This window comes from Podarcis erhardii, assembly GCF_964252035.2.
Source record: "Podarcis erhardii genome assembly, chromosome: 7".
NCBI classification, from domain to species: domain Eukaryota; kingdom Metazoa; phylum Chordata; class Lepidosauria; order Squamata; family Lacertidae; genus Podarcis; species Podarcis erhardii.
This window is the reverse complement of record NC_138511.1, coordinates 18,550,026-18,572,433: the sequence shown is the minus strand read 5'-3', so window position 1 is coordinate 18,572,433 and position 22,408 is coordinate 18,550,026. Positions and strand designations below refer to the sequence as shown.

At 45.6% G+C, this 22,408-nt stretch overlaps 1 protein-coding gene across 3 annotated transcripts in view; it reads right to left on the bottom strand.

The window, feature by feature from the left end:
* Positions 1-22,408, bottom strand: part of CLSTN1 (calsyntenin 1) — a 58,447-nt gene that overhangs the window by 3,602 nt on the left and 32,437 nt on the right. For 2 of the 3 annotated variants that reach the window (XM_081870883.1, XM_081870884.1), the window contains 13 exons: positions 19,163-19,371; positions 17,554-17,703; positions 16,217-16,402; positions 13,854-14,102; positions 11,442-11,563; positions 11,001-11,163; positions 8,962-9,012; positions 7,192-7,349; positions 5,436-5,584; positions 3,813-4,039; positions 2,986-3,156; positions 1,359-1,504; positions 441-579 (listed from right to left, as the gene is read on the bottom strand). In XM_081870883.1, the coding sequence (XP_081727009.1) occupies positions 441-579; positions 1,359-1,504; positions 2,986-3,156; positions 3,813-4,039; positions 5,436-5,584; positions 7,192-7,349; positions 8,962-9,012; positions 11,001-11,163; positions 11,442-11,563; positions 13,854-14,102; positions 16,217-16,402; positions 17,554-17,703; positions 19,163-19,371 (2,120 nt within the window). The remainder of the gene's footprint in view (positions 1-440; positions 580-1,358; positions 1,505-2,985; positions 3,157-3,812; positions 4,040-5,435; positions 5,585-7,191; positions 7,350-8,961; positions 9,013-11,000; positions 11,164-11,441; positions 11,564-13,853; positions 14,103-16,216; positions 16,403-17,553; positions 17,704-19,162; positions 19,372-22,408) is intronic. The other variant, XM_081870885.1, reaches the window with a different exon arrangement.

Below are 22,408 nucleotides of genomic sequence, written 5' to 3'. Positions count from 1 at the left end.
ATGAAGGCTGTGCTAAGTGTGTTGGGGCCAAGGAATGCCCATAAGTAACTCCACACAGTGTAACCTTTCAGTGAAATCCCAACATCAGGCTTGGCAATCATTTAAAAAAGGAAAGGAAGAGCTCCCTCTTTCCCGAGAGCTCAAGGAGAAACAGGCTGTAATTCCTTTTTTCTTTTTTAAAATAAACGAAGGCTACTTTTAAAGAACTCTAGCAGGCTATCTGTGCCTCATAGGGAGACTTGAATTTCATATCCCCCAAGACATTAAGTGCTGCTCGGATGCAATTAGACTGATATATCAGCCACCTCTGGGAAGAGAGCCAGAGATCTGCCTCTCCTTATTGGCAAAAGAGCCTCTCTGAAGAGGATTTTATCGGAGTGGGTTGGAGGGGGCAGAGCAGTCGTCAAAGGAGGTTCATCCAAGGCAGGACGAGCCCTTACCTGAAAATCCTGGGTGAGGGCTAGCCAGGTTGTGGCCAGAGAGGTCGACAAAGGAATGGTGGACGGGCTGGACAAACTGAGGCTGCGCTGCAATGTGGCTGGCATGGTCCACGGGGTTGGCGGTGTGGATCACGTTCACCTGGTGAAACAAAAGACAGGCAAGTGGGAAGAGAAAAGGGAAAATTAAATTTGTGATTAGCTGAGTGAGAACTAGCCCCCTCATTTCCGCATCCAATTTTCTACATGTACCCGACTCATATTAGTAGGACCCAGTAGGGTCACCCAATGAAGCAGAATGGTGGAAAATTCAGGACCAAAGGAAGGCCTTTGTGGATCTGACAAACTCACAAGGAAGGATTTCAATGACTATGAGCCACAATGACTATGACCCATTATTGGAAGGAGGATGCCCCTTAAGGCCAGTTTTAGGAAATCGCAAGTGGGGAGAGCACTGCCATTATAGGCCTGTGGTAGGCCACCGTGGGACCAGGATAGTAGAGCGGGTGGGCCTTTGACGAGACCCATCAGCAAGGCACTGTTCATGTTCAGCTGTAAGCCTACAGAAAGGATCCACTATAATTTTCTGTACGGCAGCTAGATGCTTCATAAAATGAGCATCACCAGGGCTGCGACAACTGCTGTTTCAATTGACTAAAAAGATGTTTCTGAATCAGTTAGCAGCTTCTTTTTTAAAAAAGGATAAAAACCATGGCTGACAAAATGCCATGTTAAGGGGCACTCTCTCCTTGCAGATGGACTAGCAGTTGGACTCTGCGTGAGGCAGCTTTATATTTCAACTCGCGATGCACATTAGCTCTCTGTGTGGCATTAGCTGGTGTTTCAGCTAATGGGCCCAGTTCCTCAAAACACCCCTAGGAGTCCCTGTAGACCTCCTGAAGCCAACATTTGCTGACGTACCTCCACTTTAAATTCATTGCTGACGTAGCGCCCATTCAGCTCCGAACATACCAGCTTGAACTTGCGGTCAAACAGAGACACTGCGTGCCAATTGCGGTAGCGAATCAAGTGCAAAACCTCCTCATAGCTGGCCATAGTATCAACCCCTGGAGGTAACACAAAATGTTGGTGAGGGCACTCGGATGGGGGCAGCTGTCTCTCATTTATATGAAAGTTGCATTTTTATACAAAACATCCAAACTGCTACCTAAGTACCCCCACCCCACCTGAAATATAGCCCCCAATACTGGTTACAGCAGAAATCTGTCAAGAACATGAAAAATATTCTGGGGAGGTAAAAATACCAATATAAAACCTTCAGCTACATAAGGCGCCTTAAACATTCCATATTGCATGTTAATTGAGATGAAAGATTTACATTATTGTCTTTAATAAATTATGGTTTAAGAAATATTTTAAATAAATTAATGGAATAAAGGAAGAAGTATTCCACTAAGCACAGTTTCCTGTTTAACCCAAACTGGGAAAGTATAGCAAATTATGGTTAATGGGTTGAAAACAAGCCAAGACAGTAAGCTGTGGTTTGACGTTGCATGTTCCAAAGCTGTTGAACCAGTGTTCCGGATCAAATGAAAAGGGGAACTACAGAGAATAGCATGCTTCCTAGCTTGTTTGCAGCAGGGTTGAGGAACCTGTGGCTCTCTAGATGTTACTGGACTTGGACCCTGATTCCTGGCCATGCTGGCAGGGGCTGATGGGAGCTGGGAGTCCAACAACATCTGGAGGTTCACAGGCTTCTCCATCCCTGGTGCGAAAGGGGTCCACAGAACTGCCCTTTGACATATCAGAATCATATGCCTATCTAACCAGTACCAATGCTTTAAACATCCCAGCTAAGTGGAGAGGAAGAGGGGACAGGAACTCCATGTCTGGCCTAACAAAAATGTCCCCTGCTCTTATTCTGTGGCGATTCTTGTGGCACTTGAATGCTGCCATTAAGGAAGAGCTGTCTTGGCTGATGAACAAGTGAGACACTATGCATTATCTCCAACTAAGTCTAGACCCCTTGAAATTAATGGAGCCAAGTGAGTTGAACACATTGATTTCAATGGGTCCACTCTAAGCAGGACTGACACTGGATACAGCCCACTGTTTCTCTGATGAGAGATCAAGCCACCTTTAAGAGGAAGCATGGATGCCTTATTCTTGCTTTCACACAAGAGGAACAAAGCACAAAGACACCTTTGTAAGAGAATGGAGGAGCTTAATTTTGCCTACAAATTCTCCTGAAAACCAAAGACCAGTTCCAAAGGTTTATGCAAACTTGTGGATCACTTAATAAGAATGTGTTTTGCAGATGTATATTGTTAAACATTTATGTACAGGAATGCAGGTTTTCATAATGTATTTTTGAGGGGACCTCCGGGGAAACTTAAATAACATTTTAAAACGGCTTGCTTTTAGTTTTGTAAATACTAGCCGGCTCAGAAAATGGTTTATCACTGTGAGTTTAAACTGAAATATATTTAAGACTTTAAGTCATCTCTTGGTATCTCTGGAGTCTTTGCCTTATTAATGCAATTAGGATTTCAAGCACATTCAGGTACAGAGGAAGAAAGTGCAATACCGGTAATGATCATGCCCAGGTTGGAAGTGCTCATCTCCATCCCCTTCTGCTGCAGCCGGACCATGTCGACCTCCAAGCTCTCTTGCTCCTGGTTGAGCTCATCACCAACCACCGTAACCTCGCAGGTATCCAAGTTGTGCATGATCTCCTCAGACACCAGTGATTCTTGGACTGCAAAGGAGAGGAGGAAGGAGGAGGAGAAGATCAGGAAGGCAGGAAAACACACAGAGAGTCTTCGTTGCTTCCAAGCTTTTGCCAGGCACAGGGCTCACCCATTTGCCTAAGGGCTTGCTTCCGGACTAGACCCTTGAATGTTTCGTACATTAGGAAGCTGCCTTAGACTGAGTCAAGCCACTGGCCCCATCAAGCTTAGTATTGCCTGTGTGACTGACACTGGCGCTCTAGGACTTCAGTCTCTACTAGCCCTTCCTGGAGATGCTAGGAAAGGAACACAGGATCTTCCGCATGCAAAGCAGATGCTCTACCACTGAGCCATGGCCCTTCCTTTAAGACATAGGAGATGCCTTACACTTATCAGACCATTGATCCATCTAGCTCAGTTCTGCCTGCACTGACCAGCAGCAGCTTCCCAGAGTTTCAAAGTCAAGGAATCTTTCCCAGTCCTACCTGGAAGAGCCATTGCCCCTTCCACCCAACATTGACTGTTTCCCCCACCTTGTCTCTACTACTCTCTGCCACCCCCATCCCAGCCTCTCCCCCAAATCCAAGGTTTTCTGATAATCCCTCGAAACAGGGGCTGTATCAGACCCTGCCCCCAGGCCACTAGCCCTTGTATGTGTTGCACAAGCTAGGTGAGTGGGCTTTACCTGTGGGGTCCTCATCTCCCTCCCCCTCCGGCTCAACCTCCCGCGTGATGGTGCTGATGATGCGAAGCTCAGGGAAAAGGGAGACCCCTTCGGGGCTCTCGAACTCCGAAGCTGAGCGGGCAAAGTGGTTGATGCCACTCAGGCTGATCTTGGGCTCTTCAGGCTGCAGGACCATGATGTAGCCGTCCACAAAGGGGATGGCGATGCAGGCTTCATCGTTGGAACACCTGCCAAAAAAAAGGGGGAAAGGTGCCATCAATGCCGGAGAGAAAGCGGTAGGTATTCCAGGAGGACAAGGCACACAGCACAGGACTAACTGTAAGAAAGAGGGCCTGTCTGAATGTGGGCAGTGATCATCTTAGAAACCATACATCAGCTTTGCCTCTGCCCCTGAGCTGTCTCTATGCCAGATGGCAGTTATAACTACTATATAAAAATTGGTGCCTGAGTTTGCTTTTTCCTCTCCTCCCTCCCTGTCCCTTTGGTGTCATGCTCTGCAAATTGGAAGCCTGCAGGCAAGGACTATCTTGGTTTAATTAACTGTAGGTAAGCCATGGTTTGGATAGAGAGTGGGGCACAAATGCTCTAAATAAAGATAAAACACGTGGGCACATTCAGAGGGTTCTCCTCTTAAGGACAGGGTGTGTGTGCCAGGCCCCAAAAACAAGAGTGCAGCATCCTCCATTGTGGAACTTCTTCATTCTCTGCTCAGTGGTGGCTCCTCATCTGTGGAATGCTATCCCCAGGAAGATACGCCTGGTACCATCCCTTATGTGCTTTCAGTTGCTTGGCAAATATATTTTTATCCCCCCCCCCATGCCTCTGGACCTCAGTTTGGGAGGGTGGAGTATGTTTGGGGGATCCTCTTATTCCCCTCATCTTTTCAATAGGGCAGGCAGAGTTGGGTCTGCCTTTTATGCATGCTGCTAGCGAGTAATTTGGGTTGTTTTTGTTTGCTTCCACAAGATGCTTTGAGTCACTTTTCTGAAAAATTGATTGGCAGCCGTCTGTCTTGGAAGACAATGGAAGAGTGTTCCTTTGGGGGAGGAGTCAAACTGTTGGAAGGTTGCAGTGCCTGCTGTGGCTGTAGAGACCAATACGGGAGAGACATGTTTTGTTGCAGCTAGGGCAGATGAAGGCATCTGGTTGTGCTGTTGCAGATGCAACACGGCGTTTATTTTGATAACCATAATAATCTTACCCCTGAGATGTGGAGGCATCTTCAAGACAACAGAGTAGAGTTGGGACCATGAGGGTAATCTAGTCCAACCCCGTCTATGGAATGCTCTCCCCAGGGAAGTTCGCCCGGTGCCTTCATTATACACCTTTAAGCGCCAGGCGGAAACGATCCTTTTTAACCAGGCCTTTGGTTGATCTTATTGACATCCAACACCCTTTTAGAATGTGGCTTGGGGGGGGGGGCAGACGTTACTGGGTTACTGCTTTTGGTTTGATGTTGTGGTCTTGTTGTGAAATGCCCTGAGACCTCCGGGTATAGGGCAGTGTATAAGTTGAATAAAGAACAACAACAACCCCCTGCAATGCAGGAATCTTTTGCCCAATGTGGGGCTCAAACCCATGACCCCGCTTGCTCATATGGCTTGCTCCCAAAGGGAAACTCACTTCACGGTGCTTGTGATCTTGATCCTCCGGATCCCAGGTGTGGGGAACTGGCGGGAGTTTAGGTAGGCAATGTGCTGCATGGCCTTGTCAAACCGGTCAATGTCATCTCCTTCCAAGCTCAACACTGACTGGCTCGGGTTCATGTGGATCTGGAAGATCAGGCAGAGAGAAGAAGTGAGAAGGGGCGGCAGGGGCAGGAAAGAAATCAGACCCAGGAAGTGCTAAAATAAAGCAATTCTGTGACCAAGACTCCTCTGTGAAGAGACAGGAAGGGGGAAAGTAGCTCAGTGGTAGAGCATCTGCTTTGCATGCAGATGGTCCAGTTTCAATCCTAAACATCTCCAGGTAGCGCTGGGAGAGACTCCTGTCTGAAATCCTGGAGTGCTGGTCCATCTAGCTCAGTATAGTCCACACTGACTGTGTCCCTGGGTCTTTAGGGAAGGGCCAAAAGTCAGGGGTCACAGAACCTGATTCTCCAGGTAGGACTGGGAATGTCCCCGTCTGAAATCCTGGAGAGCTGCTGCCAACCTGTGTGGACATTACTGAGCTAAATGGGACTGATGGTCAGACTCTGTATAAGGCAGCTTCCTCTGTCTCTATGTTTCTTCAACAGTTACTGCTTAAAGAGTAATTTATTAACTGGGATTTGCCTGCCTGCCCACAATTAGCTTGAAAAGGTAGCAACACAGTAACTGTGGGTGTATTTCACCATCCAAGAAAACATCCTCAGGACCAGGCAGGTTGTTAAATTTCCAGTAATCCATCTAATTCTACATGCATTATTTTCCATGCTGCCGCAACCCCCTTGCCACTGCAAGGACGCAGTTCTCCATGCCTCAGCAAGTAAAGAGAAGAAAGGTGTATGGGGGCGGGGGAGAATTCTTCTCCCTCAATTTGCTTCTCCCAATACAAGAGAATTCCAAGCAAATTTATGGGATGATGATTAACCCCAGGCACATAGGGAGCCGTTTCAGACCAATGGCTCATCCAGCTCTGTATACACTGACTGGCAGCAGCTCCCCAATAATATGGCAATTAAAACATAATCCAAATGCATCTTCCATATTTATTTAGACCATTTTTACACTGCTTATTATACAAGAAGTGTCTCTAAGTGGTGTACAGAAAACTGAAGCAGCAATGAACATTACAGTAATACACAAGACAAGTTAAAAACCAACGTGTGCAGTGCAGGTGCTGTGTGTGAGTGGCAAGTGTGTACCCATGTATGCACTGAACACATCCTTCCTAACCATGCCCAAGGTTTGAACGCAGTCCCTGGGCCAATAGGTTACGTCATTGCTTCTGTATACTGCCTTACTGCCAAGGCATCCAAGGCCAAAATTAAAATGCTAAAATAAATAGACGGTTTACAATACAGAGCAATCGGGTCCTCTCAGGCTGATTGGTGGCAAAAGCCCCCCCCCCCCCCAATGACAGTCTGAGCATCCTGGATCCTGGCTTCCTGCAGGGCATGCAAGGTTTAAGTAGCCCCGGGGAAGATGGAGGAGTGGTTGCCCTAGCAGCTCAGCTCTGCTTGGAGTGCATGCTATCTGCTCCCTGGCCTTGATTTCCTCCTTTTAGGCACCCCTGCTTTAGAGACACCAGGCGGTGCCAGGACAGACGTCATTCCTGCTCTCATTAGAGAAAGGAGAGGGGGATGTGTGTGTGTGTGAGAGAGAGACACATAACATGTCATCCTAATTGATCTCTGTTCTGCCAATGGATCAAGGGTCCCTCTGCTGCACAAGTTTACCTTCAGACCTTTGCCGACGCCGTCTGAGGTCTGTAAATCCAGTCCTTCCTTGCAGGTGTAAAGGCAGTCAATCACCTTCTTGTTCTCCAGTTTACCAGAGCGGATCATTAAGCCGGCCAAGTTGCCTCGGAAGAACTGGGCCATGCGGAGCTCTCCACCTTTATGGAGCAAAGGAAGACATCTTGAGCATCATACAAGTTTGCTTCGGGAGGGTGCATGCGTGCGTTTGTTTAAAGTGCCAACTGTGCTTTTGTTCTTAAAACTGGCATGCGGGTTAGTTTAGTGCCCATTCTTGTGTTAACCTTGCAGGTATGTTCAAGCACAAGGGGGGTGGGGTAGAGAACTCAAAAAGAACAAAAGAAGTCCACTCATGCAATAAATATGGCTTTTGAGGCAAGGATGGAATGACCCTACTCAGTGCTGAAGGAAAGTGGTACAATCCTTTGGTCATCACAAACAGGATTTTCTCCTTTAGAAGCAGACTCTTCAAAAGGCCAAGGCTACCTTCGTAGCTTCAGTACAGAAACTGCATCTCCCACTTAAATAAAATATTTACACAACAGTCCATCCAAGTAACAATTGCCACTCAATTAGACACCAGATGTAGGAAGCTACCTCATTCGGAAGCAGTTTCCTTCTACTGAACGTGAGAAGCTGCCTCATACTGACTTGGAAAACTGGACCTTTCAGCTCTGCATTGACTAGCAGCAACTCTCCAGGGGTCTTTTCCAACCCAATTTGGCAGTACAACAGATTGAACCTGGGGCTTTCTCCATGCAAAGTAAATACCCTTCCACTGAGCTACTGTCCTTTCCCGAAGCTATGAGGAGAAGATGAAGCTAGGAAGACCAATCTTTGCATGGGCTATTCCAACACACCTCTTCTAATATGATGTTAACCATGACACACTTCTACAGTCTAAAAAAAATAAAAATAGGACGCTTTTTACCTTTTGGAACTATTGCTTTCATATGCACATATCAAGATCCACAGAAATTAATCTAAGATTTCTTTAATTGGATGACAGCCTTCTTCAAAATTAAGTATTAGTTCTATTATTTAACAGTTCTCAAAAGCTAGTTTTTAACTTCGCCGTTCAAGATGAGAATAATTAGAAGGTATTCTTCTACCCGGTACAGCACTTCATATAAAAGGTGCAATTTAAAATTAACGAAAGTCTTCGTTTAATTGTCTCAAGCAGAGATGTTAAATCCACCGAGCCGTTTCCAACAGACCTGGAAATATCAGCTGCAAGTCACAAGAGTTTTACAGCTGCGTATGTAACAGACCCTCCCCAAACATATCGGCTGGCAAGTCATTCCAGCACTTCCTCCATCCTCTTGTTATGGGACATGGAAATTTATAGAAGAGGCAGCTCTTCTGATTGACCATTCAATTCAAGGGAGCAATTTGCTGCCCAATGAGCACTGCAAGTGACCGCAACAACCTGCCCTCACTTTGCATGCAGCGAGGGCTGAACCATCAAAGCAATTGACAAACACTCTCATTTCAAAGCAGCCTTTTAAACTGCTTTTAATCTTGCAATTATCACCAATGGGAGATAAAAAGAAAAGAAGTGAACATTCAAGAAACAACCAAACAATAAAAAGAAAAAAAGAAGCACAATGGAAGAAAACAAGCCCAGCAACACAATAATAATGTAGCTTCAATGGACATAATGCAATGCTGGCATTTCATGCTATGTGTGAGATGAAGCGATATCTCAGCTTAGAAGTGAAACGGGGGGGAATAAGTAAGAACACCAGCAACCTGCAGGGGTCTCGGTCGCTTTTTCTGTGTCATTCTCATTTCCTGTATATTCTGCAGAAAAGCAAGACGAAAGGATAGGAACAAGGAGAAGAGAAAAAGGAACCGGGTGGTTAGGACCTGGAGGTTTCTCTGACGCAGTGCACATGCCTTGGAGGACGTGCTTTGTTTACCAGATGCCCATCTCCCTCTCTGCATTCAGTACTATATATATATTCTTAAGTTCTCTCCCCTTCCTATATTCATCCTCCCGCCAAGGAAACCCTTAGCCTTGTATCAGGGAACCCCAAGAACACTGCAGAAGGACACTTTCCAGAGGGCACACTTGGAGATGGATCTTCATGTGCGGCAGAGTGTAGCGGGGATGATGTGGAGGAACTCAGAGGGGACATAAAGGAAAGGGACAAATTCGACTGCAGGTTTCAGGTGGAAACCTTTCCCAGACCTACCAGATGCTGCAGGGGGCTGAACTTGGGAACATTCTGCATGCAAGGCATGTGCTCTACATCTGCACTAGGACCCTTCCCTTGAGACACAGGAACACAGCAAGCTGTCTTACACCATCTAGTTCTGTATTGCCTATGCTGACCAGCTGCAGCTCTCCAGGATTTCAGACAGGGGACATTCCCAGCGCTATGATAGAGATGCCAAGGACTGGTGAACCTGGGAGCTTTTGCATGAAAAGCAGTTCCACCACTGAGCTATGGCTCTTTCCCGCTGAACAGAAGTTTACACGTGAGGAAGCATAGAAATCTCTGCCCCCCCCCAAATAATGCAGTATAAGGTTGTGCATTTGATCTTACTACCTTCCTCATTCCTCTACAGGCGTAAGCCTGAGCCACAGCTGGCTGGGGCATGACCCGCCAGGCCTGCTAAGCCTCACTGCATAAGATGAAAGTGCAATCGCTTAACACACCCAAGGGGAACAAATAATTGCCTCTTAGGGACACCCAAGTGCCATTTTGACCTTCCAAATCAGGAAGCACAGAGAAACCATTCTGAAAACCATCAGCACATGCCGACATTGCAGTGAGAGTGCTTCTAGGCATTCAGGAAGATTCCTCTGTTCTTTATATCATTTTCACATTTAAAAATGCATTTCAAAAGCTTTAAATATATGCTAGGAAATAGTCTTGCAGGATACAATATAGTTAGGGACTGTATTCTGAAGCTTACCCTGTTCAGAGTAAATCCACTGAAACTAATGGCCATGACTAACTTAGATTCATTTATTTTAATGGGTCCTACTCTGAGTAGGACTTAGCTGGATACTAATCCTACGAATAAATATGCCATTTATGGTGCTAACTCCCCCCCCCCCCCTTAGCCTAGATACAGCAGGTGTCTTTGTTTGGTGATCTACATCCCTTCCTCTGCTCTTGGGATGAATCCCGGAATCCATTTTCTCAAGATGCTGACGAGGGAGAGCGTCAGTGGCCTTGAAGGCTGTGATTCAGCAATATGCATCCTCGAGGGAACGGCCGTTTAAACCTGCTTTGCATGTTAAAACCTACAGCTACTGCTGTGTTTCTTTTTATAGACATAAGCAGCAAAATCCTCCAACACACAGACACAGAGGGTAAATTACTCCGTCAAAATCCTCAAAACCAAGCGTGTGGCCCCAGAGGGAGGAAAACACAATAAATTTAGCATTCATGTAAATTCTAACCAAGTTCAAAAGCACAACTTCTTCATTCCAAGGAGAGGTTTTCTACACTGATGTTCTCAAGATTTGCAGCAAATGTTTTGCTTTTATTTAACTCTGCCAACAGACTGTGAGCCTGCCAATCACCTGGGCTTCACAGACATCCCAATATAATTAGGAAGAGAGAGAACAGGCTGCACAATTAGCTCCTATGCATTCCCCGTTGAAAATGCATTGCTATTTTCAATCTCCATCTGTTCTCTTGCACAGTCTCACTGCAGAGATGCAAGCTCAGTGGAGTTTGCCCACCAACTAGAACAACAAGAGTTCTGGACAAATGACCTACAACTATTCTGCCACCTTTGAGAAGCCTGCAGCTAAAAAAAAGGTAAGCTACCTTGCCAGCAGGCTCCGACCACCAGCTGGGATTCTATTTTGGAGGGATGGAGCGGGTAGTCTTCCGTCACTGATAGAGGGTCAAAGGAAACTCCATCCACGTACAGGGTCACTGCTGGAAATTCGACATTGAGGACATAGTGATGCCATTCCTTGTCGCACACCTGTAAAAGGTACAAGAGTTTTTAAATGGAGGGAGGGAGGGAGGGAACCTCCACTTTGCGCCGGATAACTTCCTTTCACATCCAGTTCTTGATAATAAAAACTAAATTTTGTCAAAGATACCGAAAGCAGGAGTGTTACTGTATCGCTACCCCATTACGGTTCCATAACAAACACTTCACAGAGGGCTGGCCTTTTCCAACTGCAAATTGACATACAAAGACTGGCTATTGATCTGTCTAATATTACACCCAGGGTTTGCCTCCTCTTATAAACCCACCTGGTTCAGCTTCCAGTGGAATTCTGCTGGTTTGTAACTCTGCCCCTCCGAAGGATCTTGACGAAAGAGGAACCCAAGACGGCAATTGTGCACATAGAGGGAATAGTGGTGCCGGTTCATATCTGTCCCAAGAAAGATCAGGCTTGTGTTACCATTTCCCTTTCCTCCAGTTGTAAAGCTAGTGAACATTTGGATCCTGTTATACATGTTACAATCCAGCACATTCTTGTCACAGCATAAGCATGGGATGGGGAACCTTTCCAGCAGGTGGGCTAGATCCTCAGCTCCACACCCCTTCTGGGATAAATCTGATGGGTGGGTGGGGCTCCCTGTCTGCCAATCACCTGATGTCACAGAGACATCCAGAAATGCTGTGCTTTGAAGCTCTGATTGTCAGGACTTCAAAGCTGCCTGAAGAAGTCCCATGCTGCTGTTTAAATTTCAGAAAACTGCAGTGTCAAGAGTGGGGAGGGCTGCTTGCATGAGGGCTTTTAAACAGCCCTGCACTCTGCTTTTCAGATGGTTAAGCAGCAGTGCCAGGAGGGAGAACGCTGCTGCCTTACTCCAGCAAAGGAAACTCACTTTAAGCTCTGTTTATCTTTGAAGCTTTGCCATTCCCTGCCCCACACCTGACGTCAGGTATGACAGCAAGGTGTAGGATGGATAGGCGTGGCTTGCCCCAAAATACCATGGGCTGGCAGGCCAACTCTGCATCCTTCAGCTCGAGGGTTCCCTACCCCTGCAGTAAAGGGAGGTGCTTAGCAAAAAAGGATGCAGAAGGCCTAATCAAAGGGAGACCATTTCCATGGCAGAAATGCCTCCCCTTAGGGCAGTTACATAGCAATTGCTCTTTGACAGTCCAAGACATTTCAGGAAAATGTCCGCTTCTCAACTAATGGCTCAGCCAAATTTTGCACAGAGGTGCAATAAGAAGAAATAGGCCAGCATTGAAGTGAAAGAATAAATGGCAGTATTCTGGTTTGCTAGTCTCGTGACAGCCTTCAGCCTGGAATTCGGAGCCGGGGTGGCTTTTCACACAAGAGCACCCCTGCTTCCCCATTCAGTGTGAAAGGGACCCAGAAAAGCAACTTTGCTGATAAGGGTGCATGGATTTAATGACAGTTCTCCTGTGCTGAAAAGCATGGAATTAGTTTCTGGGAAAGGGTCTCAATTACAATGGATTTCAAGAGCACAGGCTTGCTTGACAAGCTGCAAAAAAATCCAGATTGCTCAACAATAGTTGGCCACAGAGTTCAGGGTTTTTGGAGCCCTCTGGGAGGAAGGGGCAGAAAAGATTCACAACGCACCAACACACACTGTGGAATGCGTTCACATGAATCCATCTTTAAGCCACTACTACCAAGATAAGAGAAAACTGTCATGTAAATCTGCTGTACTCAGGAATCAAATTCTCTGTGGCCGAGAGCATCCTTCTGCATAACCACATCCAAGAATGAATGGAATAATTCACCCATGTTTTAAAAGCTTCATCTCCAACCTAATTATTTTCAGGATCCCAGATGATCTCTTTTTAATTAAGGGAAACATCTTAAGTTGGCCTTACCCCAATTCTTTTAAGTGAAAGCATGGAAGCTTCTGCTTGAAGAGAGCACTTTTGAACACAGCCAGCTTTTGACTGATATGCCTTGATCTTTCCCCCTTATTAAGTGGAGACTGATCAAAAAGGAGGAAGAGGCCCTTTCCCAAGGTGTCCTCCAGATGTTTTTTGATAGACTGCCTGGGGCTGATGGGAGCTGTAGTTCAACTAAGTCTCAGGGAAGGCTAGGTTAAGTTTTGGGAGATCAAAGTTTTAGTTGCTCAAAATGGCTGCTTCAGCCTCAAGATGACAAGACACGAAATTCCTTTCTGCACTGTTGAGGTGCAATGTACAAAACCCAAATGATCGTATCTCTTTTGTCTCAATACCACCTTCCAGAGTACTGGTGGTATCATTCAAAGACTGATGCTATCGACAAAGAAATCGGGGAGGGGAAATGCAGGACAGAAGAGAAAAACATGTTTTCCCAGAAAATGTCAATCAAGACTTTTGTGCACTCCGTTCATTTTTTATGAGTATACTGAGGGATCATATTGCAACACCTGCTGGAGAAAACTGGAAAGCAGCAACTCCCACACTTCTGACTGCCACTAACATGAAGAATCAGATACATTTACCCACCACCAACAACCCTGCCCCTCACCTACACCAAACACACGAAATCAGAACAGACTGCAGCATCCTGGTGAGCACTGGGCAACCATTCTTACACAGATGCAATCAGGTTCTTCTCCCTCCCTCCAACTCACAGAACTTGGAATGTTTGCTAACGTTCTGTGGTGTTGCAATGGTTCAGCCAGTTCTAAAATCCCCCATTTTTTAGCCCAAGGGTTCCCTTCTCCACCCGTTCCAACCTGTCTTGTCTGAGTTGCAGATGATGGTCTCCTTCTCCCTCGCCCCAGGCCCATGCCTCATCCACACGGAAATCACAAAAGGCTCTTTCATGTTGACGGTGACAACGTTGTCTGGGACCTTCACGGCTTGGGTGCCATTGAACTCGAAGACCTGGTCGCTGTCATGGCCGTTGTCAGTCGGAAGGCCTATTGTCCAGTTTGCCGTGCTGCTCGGAGGAGGAAGGAGCTCAGCTGTGCCAGAGGAAGCACCTGCAATTAAAACAATCAACAATGTCACAGCAGACAGCCAACAGAGGAAACACGTGTGTGTGTGTGTGTGTGTGTGCGCGCGCGTGTGTGTGCGTGATATCTGTTGTTAGGAAAAAATGCTAGCTTTCACAGAATTAGCAGCAAGAATTCAGAGTCAGCATTGTTTGCTGAACTTCCACTGTAGTGGAGCTAGACAGACCCCCACAGCTTTAAAAATGCCCCCCCTCATTTAACCCACTGGCCAATATCCAGGTCCCACTGCCTGCAGTATCTCTGCACTTTGTGTTGAGAACTGCATTACGCTGTAATTGTGCTTCTCTTGTTGAGTTCTTGCTTCAAACTGAAGAAGGATCCATCACTATTTACAGCTCCCTCCTCTGATATGGCTTCTGTCATTCAACCCCTCAAGCTCAGCCTTCAATGAGCCATCACTGCTGCTGCTGCTGCTGCTACACTCAGAGGCTGTTTAATTCTCAGGAGCAAGGGAAGGGACCAAACCCAGCCCTAACAATTGCCATTGTTGCTCATTCCCTTGGAGAAATGTTCAGCTGACAGGAGCCATGGAGGAAGACCAAAGCCATCTCTCAAGAGCTTGCACTGGGAATTGTTCGTAAGGATACTGACACCATGCTATGCAGCCAAGACTGGCTCGCAAAGGAGCTTACAGTTAAGAGAGAATAATACAACACTATTAGGGATATAGGTGCAGGTTCGCACCTGCCTCTTCCGGCCTTCTGCACTGTTTATGGCCTAGTTCTGGTCTTTCCCAGAGGAGGCAGACAGAAGGAGAAGCTGTGAATAAAGACTTGTGGGCTAGCTGATGATGAAGAGACCAACTCACACGCAACAGATAAAGAGTGGTATAATTTCACACTGATATTTCACATGCCAGTGGTGGTGTGCATTAGCCACTTCCAGCGCACCAACAAAAAAGGGAGGGTTATAAACCAGTAACACAAATAAATGAGTTATCCTTTGTTTTAAAGGCCACATGCTAAAGGGGAGTGCCCACCTCTGGTCTGTCAATGCTTACAACAGGGATGGGGAATCTCAGACCCGGGGGGCCAAATGCAACCCTCCAGACCCATAGGACCCTCTCCAGGCTATCTGTCTCACTGGTTTTGCTTCACATACTCACTCACTGTATTTGCCTGGCTGGAAATGTGTCTTTTGGCTCTTTGCTTGCATGGAAGGAGGACAGAGAAGTGTGCAGCGGCGTAGCGTGGGTTGTCAGCACCTGGGGCAAGGCAAGTAATTTGCGCCCCCTAACCCATGGATTTGCACCCCCTAACCCGTGGATTTGCGCCCCCTAACCCCCAGATGTTGCGCCCGGTGTGGCCGCCCCCCCCTGCACCCCCCACGCTACGCCACTGGAAGTGTGCATTTGTGTGTTTAGAAAATAGCCTACTGTACAAAGTACATGAAATAAATGCACTTAAAAGAAAAGCTGAGGGCTTCAAACAAAACGAAGAACAAGTTACAGACACCAGATGAAGTATCTGCTCCTTTTATTAAGAATAGTTACTTCCATCCATAATATTTATTCTAGTTGTATTATAGGGGCAGATGGGGCTCGTCAACCTGGGAAGGTAGCCTATTTAGGAAAAATAAAACTCTGATCCTATACCTCTGCTGCCTTACGGAATATCTTCAGGAGAAGAAAAGACTATGGAGTAAACTCTACAGAAATCAGAAGTGCAGCCCCTAAGATGGTTGAATGGTGCCTTGTACTTCTGGCAAGTCCTGCAGCTAAGCTGATGCCAAATGCATTGCTCTGCTTTCCTTTCAATCACACCAGCAAGGCCAAGGGGGGGGGGGTCTTGTTTTCTGGGCATCCCAGGTCTCCCAGGCTTGCACCCCATGGAGGTCAGTTCGGTGCTGCTGACTCAGCATTCTGACTTTACTCCTGGAAATACACTCTGTTGTCTCTCGAGACAGACAGACAGATGATAACAACAGCAAAATAGTTTAATTTTATAAAGTTTTAAGATTTTAAAAATAATGATTTGTGGGGGGTGGGTTATGCAGACTGTGCACTGACTATTTGAAATGAGATAAAGATAAAAGGAAGGTGTGGATTTTCGATAGGCCTAAGTCAGACCACAGGAACTTACCACAGAGCCTGTGAAGGGATTTCTCAGAGTAAGTATCTCGGTCACAGCCTTTCCCGATATGGTTGGTCTCCAGCTCAACTGTGGCCTGCACGGAGGTGATGGGCTCATCACATGTCTCCAGATGGATGTTGGGAAAGAGAGCGAGGGAGCCAGTTCCAGGTTCGTACTCCATTCTTTTGCTCCAGCCTGAAGTCATAAATGGAGGGGGTAGGGGAGAACAGTAAAGATCCATTAGCAAACCCTCGTACCTCAACCAATCCCATTTTAAAAGAAAGCAGAGAATATAAAGAAGTACAAAACCACAGCCTCAGAAGGACAAAGGTGATGAGTTAGGAACTAAAAATATTTTACTTCCTATTACAACCGGGCCTGAGCTGAGAACTGAAATGGGTCGAAATGATCTTTTTCTTCCAAGAGTAACTGCAATTACTGTGCCACAACCCTCTCAAACACCTTTCCTAAAGGGAGGGAGGGGTAGTATTGGGAACTGGGTGGTAGTTGTCACAAACCAACAGGCCCAGGGTGGGCTTTTGTAGAGTTGGAAGGGACCCTAAGGGTCATCTAAGTCCAACCCCCTATAATGCAGGAATCATAGCTAAAGAATCTCTGACAGATGACCATCCAACCTTGGTTTAAAAACCTCCAATGAAGGAGAGTCCACCACATTCCCAGGAAATACATTCCACCGATTAACAGCTCCTACCCTCAAAAAGTTCTTCCTAATGTTTAGTCGGAATCTCCTGTATTGTCATTTGAATCCTTTGGTTCGGGCCCTACCTCTGAAGCAGCAGAAAACAAGCTTGCACTGTCTTCCATGTGACACTGCCAGCCCTTCAGATATTTGAAGGTGGCTAACATATCACCTCTTAATCTCTTCCTCTCCAGGCTAAACATACCCAGCTCCCTCAGTTGTTCCTCACAAGGCTTGGTTTCCAGACCCTTTATCATCTTTGTTGCCCTCCTGTGCACACAGTCCCAGCTTGTCAATATTGCTCTTAAATTGTGGTGCCCAGAACTGGACATGAAACTCCAGATGGGGACTGAACAAGACAGAACAGAGTGGTACCGTTACTATTTTCAGGAGTGGTCAGATCACTGACTCATTCAGGATGGCCAGAACCCCACACCCCTCTGCAAGGGTTGACTAGACCCTGGATCCACTAGGCCTAAACCCAGATTAAAGCGGATCCAAGTAGGAAGTGGCTTCCAGGGACACCTACAGCTGCTCTGCCAACACTTTCAACACCACTTCCCCCCAAAAAGGGTACTGGCAATAGGCACTGGAAAGAATTTCAATGCTGTAATGCTGCATTGGGTGGGTGGGGAACAGCACTAACCTTGCCAGCCTGGCTTGCATGTAGGTTTAATGGTGATCTTCACCAGCACGTCCTCAGCAGCTCTCTTCTTCCCACAGTCATAGGCCGTCACGGTGAGCTTATACTGGTGCTCCTTGCCGTAGTTCAGCTTCTCTGTGTTCTTAATGTAACCTGACAGCAGGAGGAAAGCGTTTGTTTGTTTTTCAATTAAAAAAACAAAACTGGTGCACTGAAAAGGTTGATGGGGTGGAGAAGTTGTGAATAAAAATTTACTTGGGATGCCTATGCCAGGTTATAGGAGAATTTTCTTGGTGAATGGGTTCGGGAAGCAGTGGGAACACGTAGAGAATCAACAGAAAGCAAACAAAAAATGCACGTAGATAATCCAGTATTTATTTTGCCATCAAATCTTCTGTGCTAAAGATTGTTTTGCAGTGCTCAGCCTACAGTGTGCTGTAGTGCTTAAGAGTGCTGGACTAGGACTTGGGAGACCAGGGTTCAAATCCCAGCTCAGCTATGAAGCTCACCAGGTTACCCTTGGAGCATGTCACTGTATCTCAGCCTAACTTGCCTCACAGGATTGTTGAGGGAATTAAATGAGAAGGGGGAGAACCATGTATACCACTTAGAGCTCTTTGGGAGGAAAAGTTGGGATATAATGCACTAAATAAATAAACAAGACACTAACTAAGCAGTTGTGCCTCTTGCATGACGTGAACTTAAGAGAGTCTAGGGCACTCTAGAATGCCGGTTCTCAAAAGTTGTCGCAAACCACTCACTGGGAACCTCAATAGATAACTTAATGCACTCTTTTTGTTACGTAAATCAAAGGATGTGTGTGTTTTAACAACGTTTTTCAGTCTATAGCTCCTGTGTCACAATAAAACCGCTGAGAAAATTGCAGGCACTAGGCCTCTTTAGCCTCTTCAACAACCTGGTGCCAGTCAAAAAGCAGCCTCAATCCCAGTCATCAGAAAAGAAAATGGAAGAAGAAAAAAGAATCCATAAAATGCAGGACCAAGTACAATTCTGCAAGCTTTCTGGAGCCCATCAGAATGGAGCTCATGGTCCACCAGCGGTTTGAGAACCTCTGCTGTGGAATGCGTCCATCCCTCCCCTGTGACTTTTCATCACAGGGCAGGATGGGCAGCAGAGAGACATCAAGTCTTTTTGCAACTTTCCTTAGACACACCTGATCTCCTGTAGTAGCCTATGACAAGCACACAACCGGCTCCAAAGCTCTCCAGAACAAAGTTTGAAATACTCCTACTTTGTAGGCTGAAAATTTGAAGCACCAATGAAAAGAGGTATTTTCTACTGCTGCATCAGGAATGAGGAACGTGTGAGTCCTCCAGATGTTGTTGGACTACAATTCCTATCATTTCTGATCACTGGCCACACTGGCTGAGTCTGATGGGAGCTCGTAGAGGCAACAGATTCCTCATCTCTCGCTTGTATCTAATGTTAGTCCTAGTATAGGGCTGCCACATTTCCAGACAGTTGTTGAGCTTTTTTCCCCCTTCCAAAATTGCAAAAAATAAAAAATGCCAGATTTAAATGCTTTTACGGAGCAGGGTGAAATGGACACTATCCCTGTACAAACACACACACAGTCAATGGTCCTACTTACCATCCTTGTCAATAGCAAAGGGAACATCTGGTGTGACGATTTCATAGCTGCAGATCTGGCTGAACTGGGGAGAGCAGTCGGCATCCACTGCTTCCACTTTCAGGATGTTGTCATACCTCTTGCCCTCAATAACGGCGGCTTTGTAGGACTTCTCTTTAAACACCGGGGCATACTCATTGACATCGTTCACCTGGATATGCACTGTTGCTCTGGAGACAGAGTAGCAGCCCATTATTGGCATTCAGCAGAGTCAAAACAAAAAGCGAGCCAACTACATTCTCTAGCAATCAACCAGTTATGGTTTACAGAATAGTATTAGTGTTCTAAAAAGATTCTGCAACTCCAAACCTGCATGTTTGCCTTTCACCCCTGCAAGGCCAGGTGGCCATTATTCCCATTATTCAGATAGCCCTTAGAAAACTAAGATGCAGACAAAGCTGACCACTGGGCCGCTGTCAGGGCAAACTGTATTTCAATGCTGGTTTTAAATGTGCTTTAAGGTATTTTAACTATTGCTTTTCAACTAGCTCACTTTTATTACTCTATATTTTATAGTGATGTTTTTAAATGTTATAAGCCACCTTGAATTCCGAACTAGGAGAAAGGTGGAATATAAATACATTGAAATAACAGCTTTATTATTATTATTATTATTATTATTATTATTATTATTATTATTATTATTATTGAAACACAGAGGCTACTAATGTGTGGGTAGATAAGGAGTCCAAGTCCGAGATGTGATTTCAACCAACTGCCTACTTTATCTTTCTAGCTATTCCAGTACACAGGAGAGTGATCAAAATGAAGTTGTTTGTTTTTGTTTTTGTTTTTTTTAGATCAACCCACAGGAAATCATCCACTGATCCCACACTCCCCAGGGCCCTTCTATCTACTTGGGCAAAGGCAGACAACCTGCTGCCCTCCATCCAAGCTGGTGGCCATCACTGCCCCCTGTGGCAGGGGGCTGCATAGCCTAACTTTGCATTGTGGGTTCCTTGCAGAGCCAAGTTGCTAAGAGTCTTGCTGCAATGCAACATCTGGAGGACACAATGTTGGACTACCTCTGTACTAGGGAGGAAGACACAGATGGAGTGCTATCATTTCCCCGTCAGAGGATGAGCAACACAGCTGTCTGGAGTTTTCAGCTTCAAGCACCTAGGAGTTACATGCCTGGCAGCAAGCAACGGAGCAGTTTCAAGAAGGCACAATGGGGCAAAGGAACAAGTAATGCCTTGCATCTCTAATGCACATTAAAGAGAGATAAAGAAGAATAGGGTTTGCAAAGCACTCGCTGTCCCTCCATGGAACATCCAAAGCTACTCTCATGTCTCAGGCTTTGCAAATGTGGTGCCGGTCATTTATTTTCCCTACTATAAATGGCATCTAATGAATCATGGGAACTGAATAAAGACAGAGCAATTGGCCTGGTCAGCCAGATTTGATAGCTTTTATTACAACTCAAGATTTATTGAAGTAAAGGCCAAGTGAACTCATTTCTTAAAGGCATGAAAATTTGCCACCATAAAGATGACTACAATAGCTTATATTTAATAGGAAAACCTATAAAGAATATCTGAGACTGCCTCTTGTACTCAAAAGTTATTACAAAAACGTGTGACCCTTATCAGAAAGCAAAACACAGAATAAATCAATAGGGGATTGAGCTTTGGAAATGCAAACGCTGTCTGGAGCACCAGTTTCATTTAAAAAATAAATAAACATGATTATTTCATACAATCGAACATCAATATTTAAAGCATTTAATTTCAAAACTTGCATAGAATTAAATAATTTTACTATTACAGAGCTAGAATAAAATTGAGTTTAAAAAAGGATACCTGGGGCTGATGACTGACTTGTTCTTCATGCTGTTTAAAGCTTTTGACTTTTCCTCATTTGTATCAATTTTATGTCCTCATAAACACATGTAATCAATTCCCCGTCCTGAAATTCCCACCTCTCTTTTGAGATATTAAGTTACTTGGTTCCATAGATTATTCTCTCTCTCAACTTCTCTACCCCCATAGGCATATCTGTTAGCTTACCAATATTTACCTGCTCCCATGCTTTATTATAGTTTATTAGGCTTCCGTTTTCCACCCCACGCCTTTGCATAAAGTATTCTAGCCACTGAAGTTATGATATACAGAGCATCAGTCTCATTCACACAAGAGTTTTCTTTTCAGCCGGAGCCTAAGTAGGTGTACAAAAAGATCCACTACATATTTTAGATTCCTTGAACCCACTGTTTTATTTCCCATCAATGAACAAATGCTTTTGGCCAGCTTTGAGGACATGTGAAAGAGAATAGTGTGTATAAAGACTGCTGTGTGCTGGAGAGGGGGGAAATTTTTGCATGCCGTGGAAAAAATGGGACCCTATGTATACATACTGCACATCCAGGACGGCCTGTTCCATACAACATATTAAAGGGTATACAGCATCAGGGCCCACTTCTGTGTATTGGAGAAGACCACTGATGCTTTCATTCATCCATTCCATTCTTAGGCTGCCCATCAACCAAAGCCTTCTGGACCATGTTAAGAGGCTGGAGAGCAGCTGGGTGTCAGCAGCAGCACCCTGCCCAAGCTGTACAAGATATGCACAGGAGCAAATCCAAGAGGTACATCTTAGAGAATGGGATATGACTACGGATTTAGAGATCTAAACCTTGTTCCAACCCAATACGCATCTGGCTCTTTTAGGCATGACAGGTGTATGTACTGAATCCCTTTAATCTGTCTGGTCCTGCTGTAACCAAGTACTATGAAGAAGCTTTGGGTGTGCTGATGACATTAAGCTCTCTAGGGAGGAGGTGGGAGGAGGGTCAGTGGATTCCGGGTGGGAAGGGGAACCAATGTTTTTGAGTTCTGAATACAGTACGGTTTTTATTCTGTATATTTTCTGTGTTTGTCCTGAAACTCAATAAAAGTTCTATTTTTAAAAAAGAATGCAAAGTGATGCAATACAGTGGAACCTCAGGTTGCGAACGTGATCCGTGCGGGAGGCACGTTCGCAACCCACAGCGCCACGTCTGCGCACACACGTGATGCAATTCGGCGCTTCTGCGCATGTGCCAAAACCCAGAAGTAACCTGTTCCGGTACTTCCGGGTTTTGGCGTGTCCGTAACCCGAAAACGCGCAACCCGAGGTATGACAGAGTACCAGTTTTTGGGAAGGCATTTGGGAAAGGGCCATAGCCTAGTGATAGAGATCCCACTTTGCATACAGAAGGTCCCAAGG